The sequence below is a fragment of the Pinus tabuliformis genome, chromosome 7 (assembly GCF_031772625.1).
Source record: "Pinus tabuliformis cultivar Carrire ecotype Pingquan chromosome 7, CPIR1, whole genome shotgun sequence".
Lineage (NCBI taxonomy): Eukaryota > Viridiplantae > Streptophyta > Pinopsida > Pinales > Pinaceae > Pinus > Pinus tabuliformis.
The window spans coordinates 329,291,311-329,310,379 of NC_142293.1; the positions used below are offsets into that span (position 1 = coordinate 329,291,311).

A 19,069-nucleotide genomic window follows, 5' to 3' on the forward strand; every position below is an offset into this window, starting at 1 on the left:
TTCTATTTTGTGTCATGATTAAATGCTAAATCCATGTTGAAATCTTGCTCCTTTATAGCATGCAAAATTTTTCCTTTTAACAGTTATAAGGAAACTCCAAGTTTGCATTTCTTATATTTAAATTCCTCCCTCAAAAGGAAAATAATTAGGGTTTTAAAAGTGAATGCCCTGGTCATCCCCTTTTACTCCATCAATATCGTTCTCATTGAATTTAGCCCTACAAGACTCCATTAAGCCCATTTACAATAAGGCGCTAATTAGTGAAGAACCACCCATATAAGACCCGCGAGTACCCGACGGTCTTGGCGGGTTATATAGCGAGCTGGGTCACTCATATAGAACCTAAGTCACCAGGTTCGAGTTCGAGTTCGAGTTCGAGGACCATGAAATTCGAATAAAGTTCGGCAACTCAAATTTTGTCGATAAAATTCGACATAAAATTCGACATATAGAAATTCGAAAAAAAAAATGTATGTTAAAGATAGATATATCATATGCATATGAGAAATGGTATGGAGTGAGTTTTATCATGATTATCCTTATAATCAGACTATTAAAAGTTGTAACACTTACAATCTAACATTAATCTTATAACATTATCTGAGTGGTTATTCTCTTAGTGGCCATAACATTATAACAATATAATATAATCTTATAATGTTTGTTCTCTTAGTGGCCATAATCTTGTAACATTCTTAAGCTTAATGTTTGTTCTCTTAGTGGCCATAATCTTGTAACATTCTTAAGCTTAATGTTTGTTCTGAAGATTCTTTTTGGGAAGTCGTAGTCATAGTTTTGTGATGACTGTGGTCATAAAATATATACGGGTTGTTCATGTTAAATCACCACCGCTGCAATTAATATGTTAACATATATAATTTTTACATAATGAACTTTTTATAATGGTCAAATTTTAATGTTTTTCTTAAGATGTTTGTGGGAACGCATGGTTATTGTTAAAAAGCGTTTGTCTTAAAACTGTGTTCACTTTCTAAGATTGTTTTTGTGAGGTCTATGGTCATAAAATATTTATGGGTTGTTGATAATGAATCTCACCACCGCTGTACTTAATGTTCTAACATATATTTTTTATATAATGAAATTTTGAGAATGATCAAATTAAACTTTAAAATAAGTTAGATTAATAAATAAATAAGTATATTTTGCCGATCTCGTGATTCTTATCTTGCATATATTCACACGGTGCTTTAGAAAATATTTTGCAGAGATTGACAGAGTGCTTGGGGGCCGATAAATGATGCACATGCAATGATAACATGCAAATCTGCAATACATGTGCCCAGCTATTGTGGGGTCAAAATCACCCTTCACACTAATTAATTATGGAAAGTGATTGTTCAGTTATACGGGGGAGTTGGTACAGTCAATCAGCACGGCAATAGTTATACACCCGACAGAATTGTTGCGAATCGCGAGGCAGTTTGTGCCGTAGGATGAGGAATCGAATGTTATGCTGGGAATGCTGGGATAGATAAACGGAAACCGTAAACGATTATAAATTTATATGTAACGAATCCATATGTTACTAACGATTAGTTGAGCAACGATTATATGAGCCTAAATAAAACATAAAAACAATCGCAGGTAAATACTCACGCGGTAGTGGGCACGCAGCACCGACACGCCTGTGGTAAATTTCAAGCTGTAGACTCACGCGCCAGTGGGCACGCCTGCAGTTTTCTCGGCCTGGTAAAAAAACGAATTTAATGAAATGTAGCCGAATTTAAACGATTTTAAACGAATTTCATTCGATTTTATTCGACAGACAATCAAATTCGGGTTGAAATTCGAGTTCGCCGAATTTAATGGCGAACTCGAACGAATATGTTTGTTTTCCCTTGAAAAACGCCGAATTTCGAATTTAATGCTTCAAATTCGGCGTATCTGGTGACTTAGTATAGAACCCACGCTTAAGACTTGGATTCGACGGGTATTTTATTAAACCTAGCTACCTGTATAAGGCCCGTATCAAACCCTTATAAGACTTGTCGACTCTCAAAAAGGCAATTTTATTTTATTTTATTTTATTTCTTTTTTCTTTTTTGGAAATGAGGAATGCTTTATTATTGTTGTAATAGGCCTTTGAAGGGGTGTTGTCACTCAATAAGAATAGACTCTTCAAATTTGGTTATTTGATTAGTCTATTTCTTTTTCTTATACTTCGAAATCCTAAATTATATGTTCATCTCGGTTGGCTGACTTATATTCAAGGTTTCATGTGTAGGGGGCCCCTATCTACTAATATTTTTTCTTGGCAAAGATCTTAAGCAATAGCAAGTGCCTCAAAATTTGAAGACTTGGGATCCTCCTTGCTTGGAGTACCCATCTTCAAATACAAAAGAAACTCATTCCCACCTTGCACCAAGTTTCACCTCCAACCCTTTGAAGATTTCTCCAAGATATTTCCTTCTTTTCTTGCACATAAAATTCTCTTCAATATCTCGTGGTATGATTTTGAAAATTTCCATTGCTAAATCTAGTATTTGAAGGATAAATTAGTTGTTGTCCCAACAACAATAAAATAAGCAATGAAAAGGTTAAGTTACCTTGTCTTTTCCTTATTTGCATAGTGTAGAAATTGATATCTTTCATTCTATCATTTCATTTGGTGTTTTTTGGGTTTTGTATACTAACAGTTTTGAGTGTTCCAAAAGCATTTTGGGCACTTTTCACATTGATTTGTTTGTTGGTTTTAGATGGCGAGTGATCCTAAATGCTGGAAAGATTGTTATCAGACAATCGGTTATCATTTATGACATGTATTTCAATTTTGAACTTACTGACATTTTTTATTTTAATTATGGAATCATGAGTGCTTTTCTTATTCAGCATCTAAATGTTTTGGTTACAAAAATCGAATATGTTATGTTGTACTTTTATAGATATGAAATGATGTTATGAATTATTGCATATATTGCGGTTTTTTTAACTTAAAAGGATTGGAATTGCCCTTAGTTCCTTTTTTGTGTTTAAAATCTACCATATTTTAACTTTTTTTGTATCCTGATAAGCCTTATATGAGTCTTATACGGGTCGTTCCCGAGTCTTATATGAGTCTTATACGGGTCGTTCCCGAGTCTTATACGAGTTGATGAGTTAATAGCATGATGAGTCTTATACGAGCACGAGTCGTGCAACATTGGCACTAATCATTAGTTGTGTTGTAAACTCTCTAAATTTGTTAAATTTCTTTTCTTTACTCCTAGATGTCTATGATTAGCAGTTAGGGTTTCTATATGGGAAATTACATAAAAGTGAATTTAGGTTTGATGTTTACGGTGCATAAAGAAGGAAGTGCCTCAATAAATTATATATAAGAAAAAATCTAGCATTGTTGCATAGTAAAACCTTCCCCATTAGGGATGATCTCACCCTTATCAGTTGTTTATGGATGCTTTCAATGATAAAATTCTATTCATAAACCCTAATCCTTGGTGTTTATTGGAAGGACTTACTCCCTTTCATTGATATCCATTGAAATGCCTTTTCTTTGGCTATTATATGGCATCGTGCACCCTATCATTTCAAATCAGAAAAACCCTAACTTATAATAGCCATGTATTTGGTCTAGCAATATAGTACTTGAATCTGGGCATATAACATCTAGGCCTTCCAAGCTTCGTCAGTAGTTTGTACCATCTTATCAACCTCTTATATATCACCCAGAGCCATAGTAATTGAGTATCCTTGAAGTGATTTAGGGAAGCCTCCCTTGTGGTCAAATACCACTAAAGAGCAGGAGAAAGGTAACTAAGGCGACAACAATGGCCCTTTCTCTTATTACCATAACTTTTGGTTCTACCTAGTGGGGTTTCACATTAGGCCTTCCAGATTTTGTGGCAACAGTATTGATACTCCCATATATATTCAAGAGTTTGCTATGTATTTCATCTTGGATGCTCATATCTGGGACCATTCACTAAATGCATCTATAGAATCCCTATTTTACCTTCCCATCTACCCCAAAATCTTCAACGTAATGCTACCTTCAAAGTTCAAAAAGCAAAACGACATTCATCAATTGAATTGGAATGTTTGGCAAATCTTTTCTAATGTATATCAAAACTCATAAACTTTGAAAAATGAAATTACACACCTTCAATTTAGGTAGGAGCTAGCTGCATGTAAAGGTCTATGGAGTTGCTTGTTCCATCTTTCATCGAGTTCTCTGTATAGGAGGGTAATTCAACCTTTTATCCTGATATACTGACTTTATTTGCTCATTAGCCTCAGCCCTCACCTATGGCCTCAAGGAACAAAACCCATGGCAATTTTATCACAATCCACTATCTACAACACTCTCCTATTGGAATTTCTAAGTCTAATTATTAGAAATCCTTCCTATACTTTCTGATTTATTTCTTCTTACTTGTTCTGTTAATTAACAAGTTATTTACCATGTAAACACTGAAAATAAATACAAGTACAATCTCAACACATACAGATCATCAACTGAAGGAAAGACAAGCACACAAGTGACACCATTATTTTTGGACTAATGTCCCCGAAGAAACCCAATGCGGGAAAACCGGTAAAGCTATCTGAGAGTTTTATTATTAAGTAGTTTCAGAATACAATCTGGGTGCCAGAAATGGCTCACCCAACAGAGAATGCCCTCGATAGTAGTACCTCTCAGTCGGAGACAAGTATCAACCCCAATCTGCCCCACGAAATCTCCCAGCGTCAATCTCTAGGGTCTGCATCAGCCTCTCTGGCCCAACGTCAGCCTCTCTAGCCCAACGTCAGCCTCTCGGGGCTTTGCGTCAGCCTCTGAGCCTCTGCGTCTTCCACGCTGACCCTCCTCAGGCTTTGCGCAACTCCTGGCTGCCTTTGTGTTGCCTCTTGCTACTTTTGTGTGGCCTCTTGCTGCTTCTGTGTGCTCTACGTCAAACCTCTCTCGACTTCTACATTGATGCTCCTGATACTATCTCTACCTCTCTGCTACTGCATTCACTGCCCCTTAGCTGCAACTCTTATCACTCCTTCGATTTCCTCAGCAAGCCCTGTCCAAAAAAATCGAATTCTTGATCAACTCGGTGTATTCTCCAGGGGACCATCAAGCCTCCTCTTATACTTTTCTCGTTGACAATTCAACGGTCGAGATTAAGTCTCTAATCAATGGCTAAGATTAGATCTGGATTGATCCATGACTTTTGGACCATTCTAACTCAGTTTTATATTAATTCACGTTAATATTTTATTTTCCCATTAGAAATATTAATTATTTTAATATCTCCCAAACTGGTTAGATTCTGCCCAAACCATTTATGGGTCTTGGAAATCTCATGTGTTTTAGCCTCTCCACCAATTTTCAAGGCTAGAGCACATCCGATGCTACCCCAAATCAACATCTCCCAAAAGGACCACTAAATAGTCTTATTTCTTATGCTTTCATCCAAAAAAACAAAAATGCAGACACATGGTCAACCCTCTATTTCCCTTTGGTCTTTATGCTCCACCAAAATGCATTCCATTCATCATAAGAAAATGTCTTCCTCGGGTAGGGATTTTGTTGAACAAGGGATTGTAATGAAAGAAATTTTGTTGCAAATCGCGTAATCAATAACAAAACAAGCTCTTTACCCCCAATGCGCTTTCTCTGTAAGGTTCAAAACCCATAAGTGGTTGTATATGTACCTAGTTATGTATTTTGTTTCTTCCACACTTCTTCACCCACTCAAATTTGCCAAAAATCCTCAAGCATGAGGTCCAAACAATGGGTTGCACATCGAGTCCAATTAAATGGTGGGGTGTTTTTCCTCCAACATCCTTCCAACTGCAACATTGTTGGAGGCATTATTTGTGATCACTTGTACAACATTCTCTACGCCTACCTCCACAACCACCTCATTCAATGATGAAATAATAATTGTGCATCCTTCACCTAACCAGATACATCCACATATTTGAGAAACATGGTACCTTTTGGGCAAGCAATTAATAAATTTAGAATGGTGCGGCATTTGTCATCAATCCATCCATTAGACATAATAGTGCACCTTGTTTTGGTCCATAATTTCTTGAACACTTTGAGGTCTTCATCTACTCTTTGGACTTCATTTTGTCGACGTGGCCCCCTGAGATGATAATATGCATAATTAGTGACATTGAAATGTATATCTACATCATAGTGCAATCTAACGATGCATTTCCAAGCAACCTCCTCTATCTTCTTCCATTTAGCATCAATGGTGGGTTGAGCACCAAAGGTGGTGCAGGGTACAAAAAAAGAGTCAATCCCTTTACATGCCTTCTTCAAACAAGATGAACTAAGGCCAGAAGCATGTTAATCTTCCTTTTAAAACTAGATGAACTAAGGCCAAAAGCATGTTCATCTCCAATTCTAATAGGAAAAATTGAAGCATTCTTTAAGGCTAGCCATACATCTTTCAAAATCAGGGTCACTAAAAGGAGCATCATCTTTTTCAATATCCCCTCTCTCTCTCTTTTAAACTCACTTGTTTTTCCCCTTCTTTGTTAAGTAGCCTTTAGTCAAACCTAGCATCTCTGTTTTAACCTCATCAAAAAAAAAATACAAGTTTTTACTTGGCCTCACCAACGTTCTAGGTGTACTTTAATGCTATGGATCCCCACACCTTTAACTTCATTCCCACAATAGTTGTATATTTTTACCCCATGTTCATCTAAATGGCAATGAATAGATGAAATCATTCTTGTTTTTAGGGGCCATGGCAACTTTTACAACAACAATAAAACTCTGCATACAAAACCATCGGATATTTTAATTTCTAGGAAAAAACAACAATGTTTTAGAGAATAGTAAAAGAAGAATAGATGCATTGAAATACTTTGAGAAGCATTTTGAATGTCGAGAAGAAATGCAACTCCATATGGCAAAAATAACAGCTCTCCGCAGCACCCAAAAATATGAAAATGCCCTCCTCATTCACCTCTAAAAACAACTTAGCAGCAAACCAAGATACTTGGAAAATAAATCCCTTAAAGTAGCTCCAAATCTCCCTTAAAAACTCAACCCAATAGCTCTCAAACCAGCTCTTCAAATATGCCCAAGAGCTCCCTCAAGACAACCCTACAAAATCTCTCCAAATCCCCTCAACAAACTCGGCTCAAGACTTTCAAGAAGATTAAATGAATAGTGTGAGTGAGACATGGGGGCAAATGCTTTAGGGGGCACCTAGGATTCTTTTAGAGGTAGGCCATCCAACAAATTAAATTAAATTTTTAAAAAATGTAAATTCTAACTATCTCAATCTGCATTGTAAGGGTTTGTACAGAACCGCTCGATTTGGTGAGAAAAGGCATGTTTGGTACCAAACAAAGAAGATTACTCTCTCGTATTGGCCTGACGTCGATATATTTGAGGGATATAACACCAGGCACATCAGTTTTACAAGCCATTTCTTGCTCAGAAATCCTTAATGTTAAGTTGTATTATTTGACGCAAATATTACACTATCATTAGTGGAATTGAATCAAAGATTTATGAATGAATCTTTATTTTGTTGTTATGTGCATTTGATTACGTATTTAGTTTATATGCTTTGAGCACTTCACTAATAATTAATCGAATAACCAACACTATACTAAATACCTTCAAACAAGTCATCATCATAACTCACCTCTAAGAAATGGCAAAAATCTAAGCTAAGCAACGCTTCAATTTATACTAAACAATAAGCTTAGAATCAAACATATGGAATCCCCCCTTAGACTAGGAAATCACGCACCTAAAACTGGAAGTGAGGGGCATGGCTGCTGAGGTGACAGTGGGTAACTTGCACAATAGATTCCTTACATTCTACCCCTAGTCTGGTTGGCGTTGATTTTTGGGTAGCTAAGAGGGGTATTCCCCAGCTACACAAGTTAAAAGAAGGAAAAATTAAATTTTAAAGTAAAAGAAAGAAAATCTAATTTAAATTTAAATTTAATTTGCAAAGAGACGTGTAAAATCAGAAAGATAAACCCACAAGAGGGCCGAAATGATGACGCCATCACTACATGGGCCTCTTGGAGGCATGATTTGAGCTCTCTTGGTGCCAAACTGAAGGAAGTGGGCTCCTAAAATCATCCTATAGGGGTTGGCCCCTAGATATCCATGCAAGTCATCGTTTGGACCCTGGTTTTGTGTTAGGGACATAAAATGGCCCTCATCAGTCTCCTTGTGATAGAAGAGCTTGTATCTGCTCCAATGTTGAGGGCTTAGAGGATGGCGCTAGCCCTCCCATGTCTCAGTGGTGAGACAAACCTCATTTGGGCCTTAGATCAGCTGCCAAAACCCATATATACCACTAAATCGATTGGGGGCACACTGGTCCAAGTGCATCATCTCATGAATAATGTGGGGCAAGGTGCAGATTGTTGGGGGTTTGAAGTTGCCCATGGAGTGAAATGATGCTTTGTTAGCGATAGGAGTCCCATGGCTCTCAACACTTCAATTGTAGGGTTACATATGCTCCTCCAGTGGACTTAGGCCCCAATTAAGTTGCCCAGCCCATGACGAAACCACCTGCCAATCACACATAATGTCCATTATTGCATCTTCACCATCAGGTACAATTAATCATCACTACATCTAACTGAATTAAGGTTGGTAATCAAGGGCACATTCAGCTTATATGGGACTTCTCTTCCAAATTTGGGGCTTTGATCTCGAAGTAGTGTTACCTCTATTAGAAAATCAAAAAGGCAGAAATATTTTGTTTATATAGATAATTACTTGTGACTTGCTTATCTTTATGTTCTTTCATCTTTTATTTCATCAAGCAATTACCAAAACAATATCAAAAAGATCACAGACACTAGATATAGGCAAACAACCAGGGAAAAACCCCTGTCTAGGGGAAAACCCAGTCAACAACTCTTTCTTAATAACTTCTTGAGATAAACCAAGACTCTTGACCTAGACACTGACTTCCTCCACATCAAGTCATCCCTTTCTTCCTTCTTGCATATGATAAGCGTTCAGCAGCAACTTCGACCTAGCAACAACTTCGACCCAGCAACTGGCAAAAGCAACAGAAAACTTCGACTTGACAAGAAAGACTTCGATCTCCTAGAGGAATCCATACGAGAGAGAGATATATAGCCCAAAATTTTGATCTTGACCCTTTCTTTCTTCTTCTCCAACTTCGCACTCCTTTTTCGCCTTATTTCCCTACTTCGCACTTCCCCAGTGCTTTCTTCTAGATATTGAACTTACGTGAGAGTAAGTGAATGCTCCAAGTTGAATTCGAACTGCTTTGTATACATAGCCTTCTAGTGAGGTCAAATTGCCCTTCTTGAAGGTGACTTGTTCTCCTTGAGGCCAACTTAGTGTGGAGGGGACAAATAGCATATTTGACTCAATATTAATTCTTTTTACATGATTCAAAAGCTCAAGAAGGGTCTCTTTAAATGGACAACAACTCTAATGACTCAAAATAAATCCTAGAAGTCCTCAATGGGGACTTTGACCTAAACCATGATGACCCAAGCATGAAACCCATGCTTTAATAAGTCATAATAAAAATATCTTTTTCATTCTTTTGATAAATACATTTCATTGTGACTCAAATACATTTTATGAAGACCAAACCTAGTTACATTCTTCAACAACGTCCTGTTGACCACACTTTGTCAACCGTCTAAGAAGTAGAGTATAAAGCAGCAGACAAATTTTTTCGAAGATCAAAGTCATCATTCAACATAAATATTGTCATTGTAAACCGAAGTTCTGCAAAATTATTGTAATGATTCTAGTATGACTATGAAGCCATGTAACAACACCTAGGTAAGCCTATGATTTTTGTCAAAGGATTTCATGCTAGGGAGTTTTTTACCCTCCCCAAATTATGTGTGTTTGTAAACACACATAATCGACAAAGTTTTTTCCCAGATATACCACAAAGCTAGGGTGGAATTCGTTGACAAGGTCTTAGGTGAGTCCTAGTGTTTATCGAGTTTATGTATCTTTCACACTAGATCATATTGTGTCGCAGAATTAAGTAGTATCTAGAGGGTCTATGTCTAAATGTGTATTTCCCTTCTAAGGGTTGAATTAAATTGTAATATCTTGACACAAAAAATATTTTAGTGCATGGTTACTCATAGTTAGACACCATAGCTAAAGTGTTTGATAGTGGAAAAAATAATTATCAGCTAAGGAAGAAATCTCATTCGGAAACCAACCCTCCATCTCATTCAAAACCAGTCTTGAAAAAATCAGCATCAGCAAAAAATCGGCAAGGGTCCAAAAAACATCTTCTCAGAAATATCGGCAAAAAAATCAGAAAACCGTGGCACATATTAAAAAATAAAAAATATATTCATATTTTCATAATCAGAAAAAAATCAGAAAAAATGGCAAGTTCTTTTGGCTGAAAAATCGGCTGGTTGAAAAAATCACAAATATTCGGGATATCGCCGAAAAACGGCGATTTTATCAACACTATTCACAACCCTCAGCTAACAAAGTAAAAGGTTTGGACACTATAGAATTTTTTTTTTCCTATGACTTGCAAACATGCAACAACCTCATGAAATTGGGTACAACTGCAAGTTGTGTGCAAAATGGAATTTCAGATATTGGTGCAATAACAGAACAATGCAACGGGTTGGGGTGCAAAACCTCAACACTGGCAAGTTGCAGGTGCACAGGTGACAGCATCATCATGTGCATTAGCCTAGACTAATGAGTGCAACAACCCATGAGCACACCAGCACTAGGATTAGGTATTTGAGGGCAAACATGAGGACTCGGATACAAGCTGATGCAGGAATTTAGGCACAGCTGGGTCCAATACTTGTGCAAGCCATTGCACAGATTCATAAGCAGTCAGGTTCTCATGTAGCCTGACAGCCTGCATAAGAACATATCACTGTCTTACATTGTCAGTTCTGCTATTTCAAGTTGTGCATATCTCATATGCCTGCATATGTGACATGACCCAGCACACAGATTTCAAAAATGGTATCCTTATATTGGCACCCCACCCAAACCTTGGCAACCCTGATTTTTGGGTCTTTTGAAGATGCATGCAGTTCAATTTATTCAAAAGAACAATCAAAGTTCTCTTCCATTATCAAGTGTCTAACAAGCAGAATAATTCAATTCATAGATCATGGAAAAGGTACGTCAATATAGCAAGCTACTTACACCAGGAGCAGCATGGTCCAAACTTTTTTCTGCCTTCACAATTTCAGATTTTAATTTATCAATTTCAGATGCAAGTTGATTCTCCTGTTTCCAGAGTTTCCTGCCATACAAATAATGCTTAGATTTTATTTTTTACATGTATAATCTTCCAACAAAAAGCCCTTGAAGAACTCACTGAACTAAATCAACACACTGAACAACTGCACTAATAGAAACTGACTGTAATCATTGAAACTCACTTTCGAGTCTCCTGTAATTCATCCCTCTCTATTTTAAGACTAGCAAAATCTCCCTGGCACTTAGAAATAAGTGATTCTTGATCTTTCACTTCTGCTGAGCGAGCCTCTATATTTTTCTCCTGCTGGGAAATCTCTTCATTGAGTTGTCCTATTTCCTCTTGAAGCTTCTCTTCCTGTTGAAGTTCACACACATTGTTGAACATTAGCAATTCATACAAGAAATACTTCGTTGCAACTGAATCATACATTTAAGTAATAAACATCAGTACAACATGAATTCAAGAAAAATCCAAAGGCATCTTAGCTTCCTGTGAATATCATAGAGCCACAACAAATTTACTTTGATCAGCCAGAACAAGTTACAGAGCAACAAATATGAAGAAACTGAAATTAATTTAATTAATTCATAAAACAATTTTGGAACAGCAGGCAATTCTTACAAGAAACTCATACAATACAATGCAACAGGATTCCCAAACATTTAAGGGGAATTACTGTTAGTTATTAGAACGTGCTTATAATCATCTCAAACCTAAGTTGCATGATACAAGGAAATCGGTACATGTTTCCGAAATGGAAACACACTGGAAACATGAACCCCAAATAATATGAAAACGGAGAAACATATATATATATATAGACAAACATACACACCGAAACATGGAAAGAAATCGTCTTTTCCTGTACCAGCTGAATCTGGGTATAGAAACGCTGAAACACACTTGAAACACGTTTCAATTCATATGAAACATGTTTTACATGTGGATAATGTGTTTCACGTTCTGGAAACATATCATTATCCTCTTTCTGAATATTTAGTGGATAATGATCAACTATAATGTTAGCTCGTGAATGTTTTAAAAATCAAATCACATCATTTGACTGATTCCCATAAGTCATAGTAAAGTGGGTGCTGTCTTAGTTTTTCTAGTAGACTAATAAGAAAAAACTTTGATTCCCACGTCATCTGATAGTTGTTTCAGAGAAGCCATACCACATGGCAGGGCAAGTGTCATTGCTGAAGGTCTAACTAAATCTACTTCTAAACCCTAAAATCGTAAACACTTCAGAATTAAGTTAAGGATAAATAATTCTATGTTAATTGGATGTTATCAATTTAAAATTTGACATGCAAATTTAATAGTTTCATATTTGATGGTAAGTTTCTAAAAACCAATGTGTGAAACAGTTGCTATCTAAATTATGTGTGAAACAGTTGCTATCTAAATGATGTGTTCAAAAAGATTTGCCTTCAGCATTTCCATGAAACAATGGGACTCCTAAGAATTTGGTTGGATCAATACCCTTTATGCCTGAAACAATGGGACTCCTTAGCCTTGCTTTTATAACTTTTCATTAAGCTAAATTCCTAACCCGAATCTCAAAAGTGATTGACAATCGAGATTAGATCTTCCCTCACTTGAGATCAACAGCTGAGATTAAAGCATAATTACTAAAATAAGTACTTTACCTTTTCTAATGTTTCTTAAGCTCAACTAGAAACTATAATAATTATGTGTTTTTCCTAAAGTTAAAACTTAGGCTAAGTTACAAATGCAACTTGCTCACATTAGAGCAAGTGTCTAAGTAGACTTTGGGCGACTTCTGCATCCCTAGACAATTAGGCTTGTGCAAAAGTACCTGCACAAGCTACAAACATCAACATTTTAAATATGCTTTATATTAATAAGAGAATTGAAGAAAGTTAAAATGAAGGCAGAAGGGGTAGACACAGTGGACTCATATCCTCTTCCTTAGAGTTACTAAAGCTGCAATACTTTGGCATCTTTAATACCATGATCCTCTATGACAACCAGGGGGGGATTCGATTGTTGAGGAATCCCGTATTCGATAATTGCTCCAGCAGATCGACATCAGATACTACCTTATCTGGGATATGGTAAGTCGATGAGCGAGGAGGCTCCATCGCATTGAGACTGATGTAAAGATCGCAGACATTTTGTCAAAGCCCCAGGGAAAGGTCAAATCTGTGACTTTCCCGAACGACTTGGAGTCGTTGAGAGACCTTCTTATAAGGGTCCTGCATGTTGCATGCATTGAACTCTGGGAGCTCTAGGGAGCTTGGGGGACTTATTGGAGTGACATACGACCACAGGGCGACTCACCCTCCCCTTGTGGTGCGCTATGTACAAGGTGAAAGGTTCAATCTTCCCCTGTGATACCCCATAGCGACTTTGGACAGGATGATTAGTTCTCCTGTGGCGACTATTGGACAGGATGATTCGTTCTCCTGTGGGACAGGATGATTAGTTCTCCTGTCGAGGCATCCTACCCATGCAGTCTAGGACTCATGGGAAGTACCTCTCATCTCATCAATGAGTAGAGAAATGGGGTCAGGGACCATTAGTAGTACTATCGATGGACGCATCGTTGTATCTATTGTACTCCCTATGCTAGGATGATCTCCATTGATCTGGGATCAATGAAACTGATCTGGGATCAGTATGAGTGGTTTGAGACACTCTCTTGTGATATTGATCTGGGATCAATGACACTGACTTCGGGTCAGTAAGAGTGGTATGACACACTCTCCTCATATGAAACTAACTTCGAGTCAGTAGAGAATGGTATGAGACATTTTCGATCAATTCTTCTTCTTCATGGTTCAGCAGAGCAGAGCAGAACAGAGAAGAGCAGTGCAAGGCACTGATGGCAGAGATAGTACAGTCAAACATATGGATCAGCAGATGGAGTTCTCCCTAGTTGAGAGGGAGTGTTAAAATTGGTAACTAGGGCCAAACTCCATGTGGGTCATATATTAAGGGTAGCTGATATTTTTCTTGGATCCCTCTCATTGAGAGGTGTAAGATTGATCTAAAGATCATTTGATTCCGATAAGTATTCATGAAGATATGAATTTATTTGTGTTATGAGACAATTCGTCAAAGTCGGCCAGCAACCAAATAAACCCCACAGGTGCTCAAGGTTTTAGTATAAAAGGAGATGACGTGAGAGTCATTCCACACACACTCATCTCTCTTGATCTCTCCTCTCCACTTGTTTGGGTTGTCCTCTCTCAAGGAGGACGTAGTGGAAAGGGTCTTCTAAGAGAGCCCTAGACGCAGTCAACTAAAGAGCCCTAGCCGCAGTCTTATGAGGAGATCTATTCGCAGGTAAGAGGAGACCTATACGCAGCTCAAAGAAACCCCTATACGCTGTCAAGAGGGAGTCATATTCGCAGCTCAAGGAGGAAGCCTAGCCGCTGTCCAAATAGGGAGATCTAGCCACAGTGAAGGAGGCCTATACACAGCTGAAGGAGAAGCCCTAATGCGCAGTCCTAAAGTGCCCTAGCCGCAGGTCAAAGGTGCCTTAATCTACACTTAAAGAGAGGCCCTAATCCACTGTAAAGAGAGCTCCAAAACACAGCTAAAGGGAGTCCCTAATCCGCAGTCATAAAGGAGACTAGGACACTGTCAAGGGTGGTCCTACTTGCTGTCAAGAAAGCTCCAATACGCAGCAAACAGGGAGCCCTAATTCGCTGTCCCAAGAGGCCCTAAATCCGTTGTCCTAAGAAGCTCTATATTCGCAGTCAAAGAAGCCTAAAGCCACTGTCAATGGAGCCCTAATACTCAGCTATGTAAAGACCCTAAGATGCAGCACAGGTAGCCCTAGAACGCAGCAAGAAAGTGTCTTAACACAACACTAAGATACATGAATGGACAGTGTGTTTGTTGTAGGTGACTGTGTGATAAAGGAAGACTGAAGGGCTGAAGAGGAGGCCGTGTATCTTGCTAGAAGGCAGAGGATAGAGGGAGCTGTTTGAGAGCTCATATAGGATGGAACAGTCCTCCAGAAAGGCTGCCTCAGACCTGTTCTAAGGGCTGTATAATGCTACTGTAATAAGAGATGGACAGAGCCATTGTCAAGGGTTAGAAGTATGCGTTTGAGTGCAGGTAAGTGTTGTCAGCTTGGCCGTGTTCATGAGGAAGGCAATGCTACTGTTTGAGACTGTTTGGGTATCATTTGGGAAGGTCAAAAGTTACAGCTAGCTGTTGTGCTAGGCTGCAAGCCATAGCACACAGCTGAGGTTGTGTTAAAGACTGTCAAGGGTGGGCAGCACCTTCAAAGGGCAGTGTGGCATGAGAGAAAGCTCTCCAAGGTAAACTACAGTCCTAAAAAGACTTATCTCTTGACTGTGTGGAAGACTACAAGTCATAACAGCAATGGCAATTGGTGTAGCAGTTGTACATAGGAGCAGCAGTAGCACAGTAAGCATGGTGCAGCAGTGGCACTATGTACAGCAGTGCTAGACACTGTGACAGCAGCAACATGAGGTCCAGCATTGTGATGATGAGTGCAGCATTGAGTGCAGATCCGTGATGAGAGCAGCTCAGTGATTGGAGCAGCACGGTGAGGTGCAGCATGTGGACAAGATGCAGCACAAGGATAGGTGAAGGAGTCACCTTGGAGAATCAGTTGAAGCAGCATGTCTTCAACTGATCTCATGTAGAGATGATATATTCTCTTATCTAGAAAGTCGAAGTGTTGAACTATTGAAGAACATATAAGAAGAATTGACGAAGGGTTTCCCCGCATTGGGGTATGTCCCCGGCTAGCGCCATATCTTGTGTTCTCTTGTCTTGGCTTGTCTTCTGCGATTTATGTTTATGTTCTATCTGCAGTTTACTTTAACGTTGATATTATTGCTAAACTGGAAAAGATATTGAGTTAACTATGAAAATTGAAATAAATTGCTCTAAGCATAGAACATACCTAAACTTAACACAATGGCTATTAAAGCATTAATAGCAATGGCGATTACACTCAGTAATTTCAAACAAACAATAATTGAATAGACTCCATTATCATGTAAACACAATAAATTATGAGCACACCTGAGCCATAGTTGATGATAGTACACGCTGTAGATCATCAATCTCTTTCTGCAACCATTTGTCTCTGGCAGCTTTGCTTGAAAATTGTGTTGCTCGTCCTTGTTTCTGGTACAAAAGACTTAGTTGCTTTTCGCGTTCCATGATCCTGAAAGCTCAATAAATTTTGCACTATATCATCAACCACATCATGGCAGGGACTCTTTCCATTGATATACAGTTGTTTGGCAATTTGATCATAAATCGAGAAGTTATTTCAAATAGGTTTCCCTGTTTGTTTAGAAATACATTCTTTGAAAGCCTTCAAAACTAGATTATCATATTCCTCTACAAGTGTTTCTATTTCTCACCTAAGTAACATCTACATTAATTTCTTTGATAAGCACACAAGCTAGGTTTCAAAAACACCATTTCATACAAAACACACAATGTTCTTTGCATTGGAATGCAATAATTCTTATATCTTTTTCTAGATTTAAAGAGAAATTCCACTAGAGCTTGTTTCCTTTCTGAAATATCTTCCTAGAATCTTTTAAAAATAAAAAAATAAAAAGTTAGGTACAATCCTGTGTTTCAAATTGCTATATATCAGATCAAGAACGACACAGAGAGCAACTAGGTTGGCCTACCCTCTAGTTGTTTCCTCTTCTTCAATCAGTTGCTGTTCGTGCAACGGCCTAACCTTTTCAAGTTCCCTTCTTTGTTTCTGAATCTCTTTTTCAAGGCTTTTTAGTTCTTTCGCTACATCCTCCTAATTTATAATGCATATCAAGAGAAGAAAACACTGTAAGTGGTGCAACATCTTATACACTTTGCTTAAAAAACGAAAAACAAAATTCCATAAATTTAATTCGGGGCTATTGGAAAACCTTCATCCGTCCTTCTCCATTGATTTTCTCTTCAAAATCTCTGACATCCAGCTCAACTTTTGCATGTTTTTTCATTGCCTCAGTTTTCCGCTTCTCTGCAGCATCCTTTTCCTTCACCATGGCTTGAGATTCCTTGCTTAAATTTTTCAAATCTTTTTCTAATGTCTTAAAACGTTCATGTGCCTCAAGAACACTATTATACATGCTCGTTGACTTTTCTGATACTTTAGTTCGTGCTTCTTCAATCTGCAAAGGCCAAAACCAAAATTTCACGGCAAGTACAAGGGACCATTTATACATTCTTATTTCCTGGAAGAGCATTAAAAAATAGTTGCATTTAAAGGAATCTTGATAATAACAATGCAATCTCCACGGACAGTTCTTTTTACATTGACCAGGTCAGCAAACTACTGCCGCTGCAGCATAGAAATGGTCCTTAGAAAGTTCCTACTTACAGCTGTACATTTATCAGTAAGAAGATTTCAACCACTGCACACCTATAGTGAACCTTTCCTAGTGCCAGCATGACAAAATATCCGTAGCAACAGCAACAATGTATAACAAAGAACCTCATGGAAAGTCGACATAAGCTGCCAGTTTGTATGGTAAAAATATGCATAGATTACGGAATGATCTAAATTGGCATACAAAATCTCAGTAAAATGGCATTGTAAGCCCAGATGAGGCCATCATAAAGAGAAGGAAATACATCATAATATAGCAGGACTCTAGCATGTTCATATGTGCCACAAATTATATACAGGGGCCCTGTCGAATCGTTTATATCATATATAGAACATGTGCTAATTTTACAAAGCAGGGCCCAAAATACATAAAAATAAACATGTGCAGGCCATACGATCAGAAGATGTCCATTTCTGGAGTAGGTCTTCGTTATCCCGATTCCCAATGATAATTCTATTTATTAAGGAATTAGCATTTATCATATCATAATGTTCATAACATGTCCTATACCTTCCAATCTGCTTTATCCTCAATGCATTCTCAAAAGGAGATGGTACACAGGATTTCATCTTCTTGGAACATCTTGGAACATCTTCCATGGTACTTCCGTATTTGGCTGTGGAGGGTCATCCTGGTTCTTGATTTGGTTTTGAATGTTAACAAGGCCTACTTGTACTGTATGCATAATATTTTCAAGTTCTTCTATCTGGTTAGATAACATTGGTGTATGCATGTTTGCATTTTCTTGCAATTCTTCCTCTTTCCAAGGGAGAACCTTCTTTTTGGGATGGAATTTCAAAACTATATAATTAATAATTATTTCCTTGCCTATTAAACTCCATAAATTGTTCATGGAGGATTGTGACATAATTACCTATCCAGACTAGTCACTCCATCATCCCTGGTACCATATCCATCCCACAAACAGGTAGAGCATGGAATCCTGTTTGCAGTGATATCAATAATAAGGTATATAAAAAGGGTTAACATTTTGGAAATATTGGCATCTATGAAGTCATGAATACTAACGGAACCTATCAATATTGAGACACATATTTTTTTCATAATCCTTTTGAGTTTCAAGGTCCAAGGTCCCTATTACCCACCAAAATGGGTAACCCTATAGGAAAAAGCTTTTTCTCCTCCTAGACAGCCAGCCAGCCAGCAGCCCCACACATTGCACAGTAATGATGATATGCCACATTCCTCTACCATCTGCACTGGTCAGGCACCTTTCACCATCTGACATTCCTCTTCAATGAAGGTGGGCTACCACTCAACAAGTACTTTAACCATTTTTCAATCAAGTGCCTTAACTTAATGTTTTGGGCATTTTAACATGGATAAAAAGGTGATCTAGATGACTAACCGATCTTGACTGTAAACTTGTTATCTCACCTTTCCAAGGGGTTAGTCCTTAGCCCTAGTCTTGTAGGACCTCCTCAAAGGCATTAGGGTTATAGGAGGGGCACTGCTTGGGATACTTGGAATAAAGTAGCATGTCCA

At 38.0% G+C, this 19,069-nt stretch overlaps 1 protein-coding gene across 1 annotated transcript in view; it reads right to left on the reverse strand.

The window, feature by feature from the left end:
• Positions 1-19,069, reverse strand: part of TTN7 (Structural maintenance of chromosomes (SMC) family protein) — a 263,011-nt gene that overhangs the window by 123,249 nt on the left and 120,693 nt on the right. The window contains exons 10-14 of the mRNA XM_089458168.1: positions 17,099-17,344; positions 16,859-16,980; positions 16,233-16,377; positions 11,377-11,549; positions 11,138-11,237 (exon numbers count right to left, since the gene is read on the reverse strand). Of these exons, the coding sequence (XP_089314294.1) occupies positions 11,138-11,237; positions 11,377-11,549; positions 16,233-16,377; positions 16,859-16,980; positions 17,099-17,344 (786 nt within the window). The remainder of the gene's footprint in view (positions 1-11,137; positions 11,238-11,376; positions 11,550-16,232; positions 16,378-16,858; positions 16,981-17,098; positions 17,345-19,069) is intronic.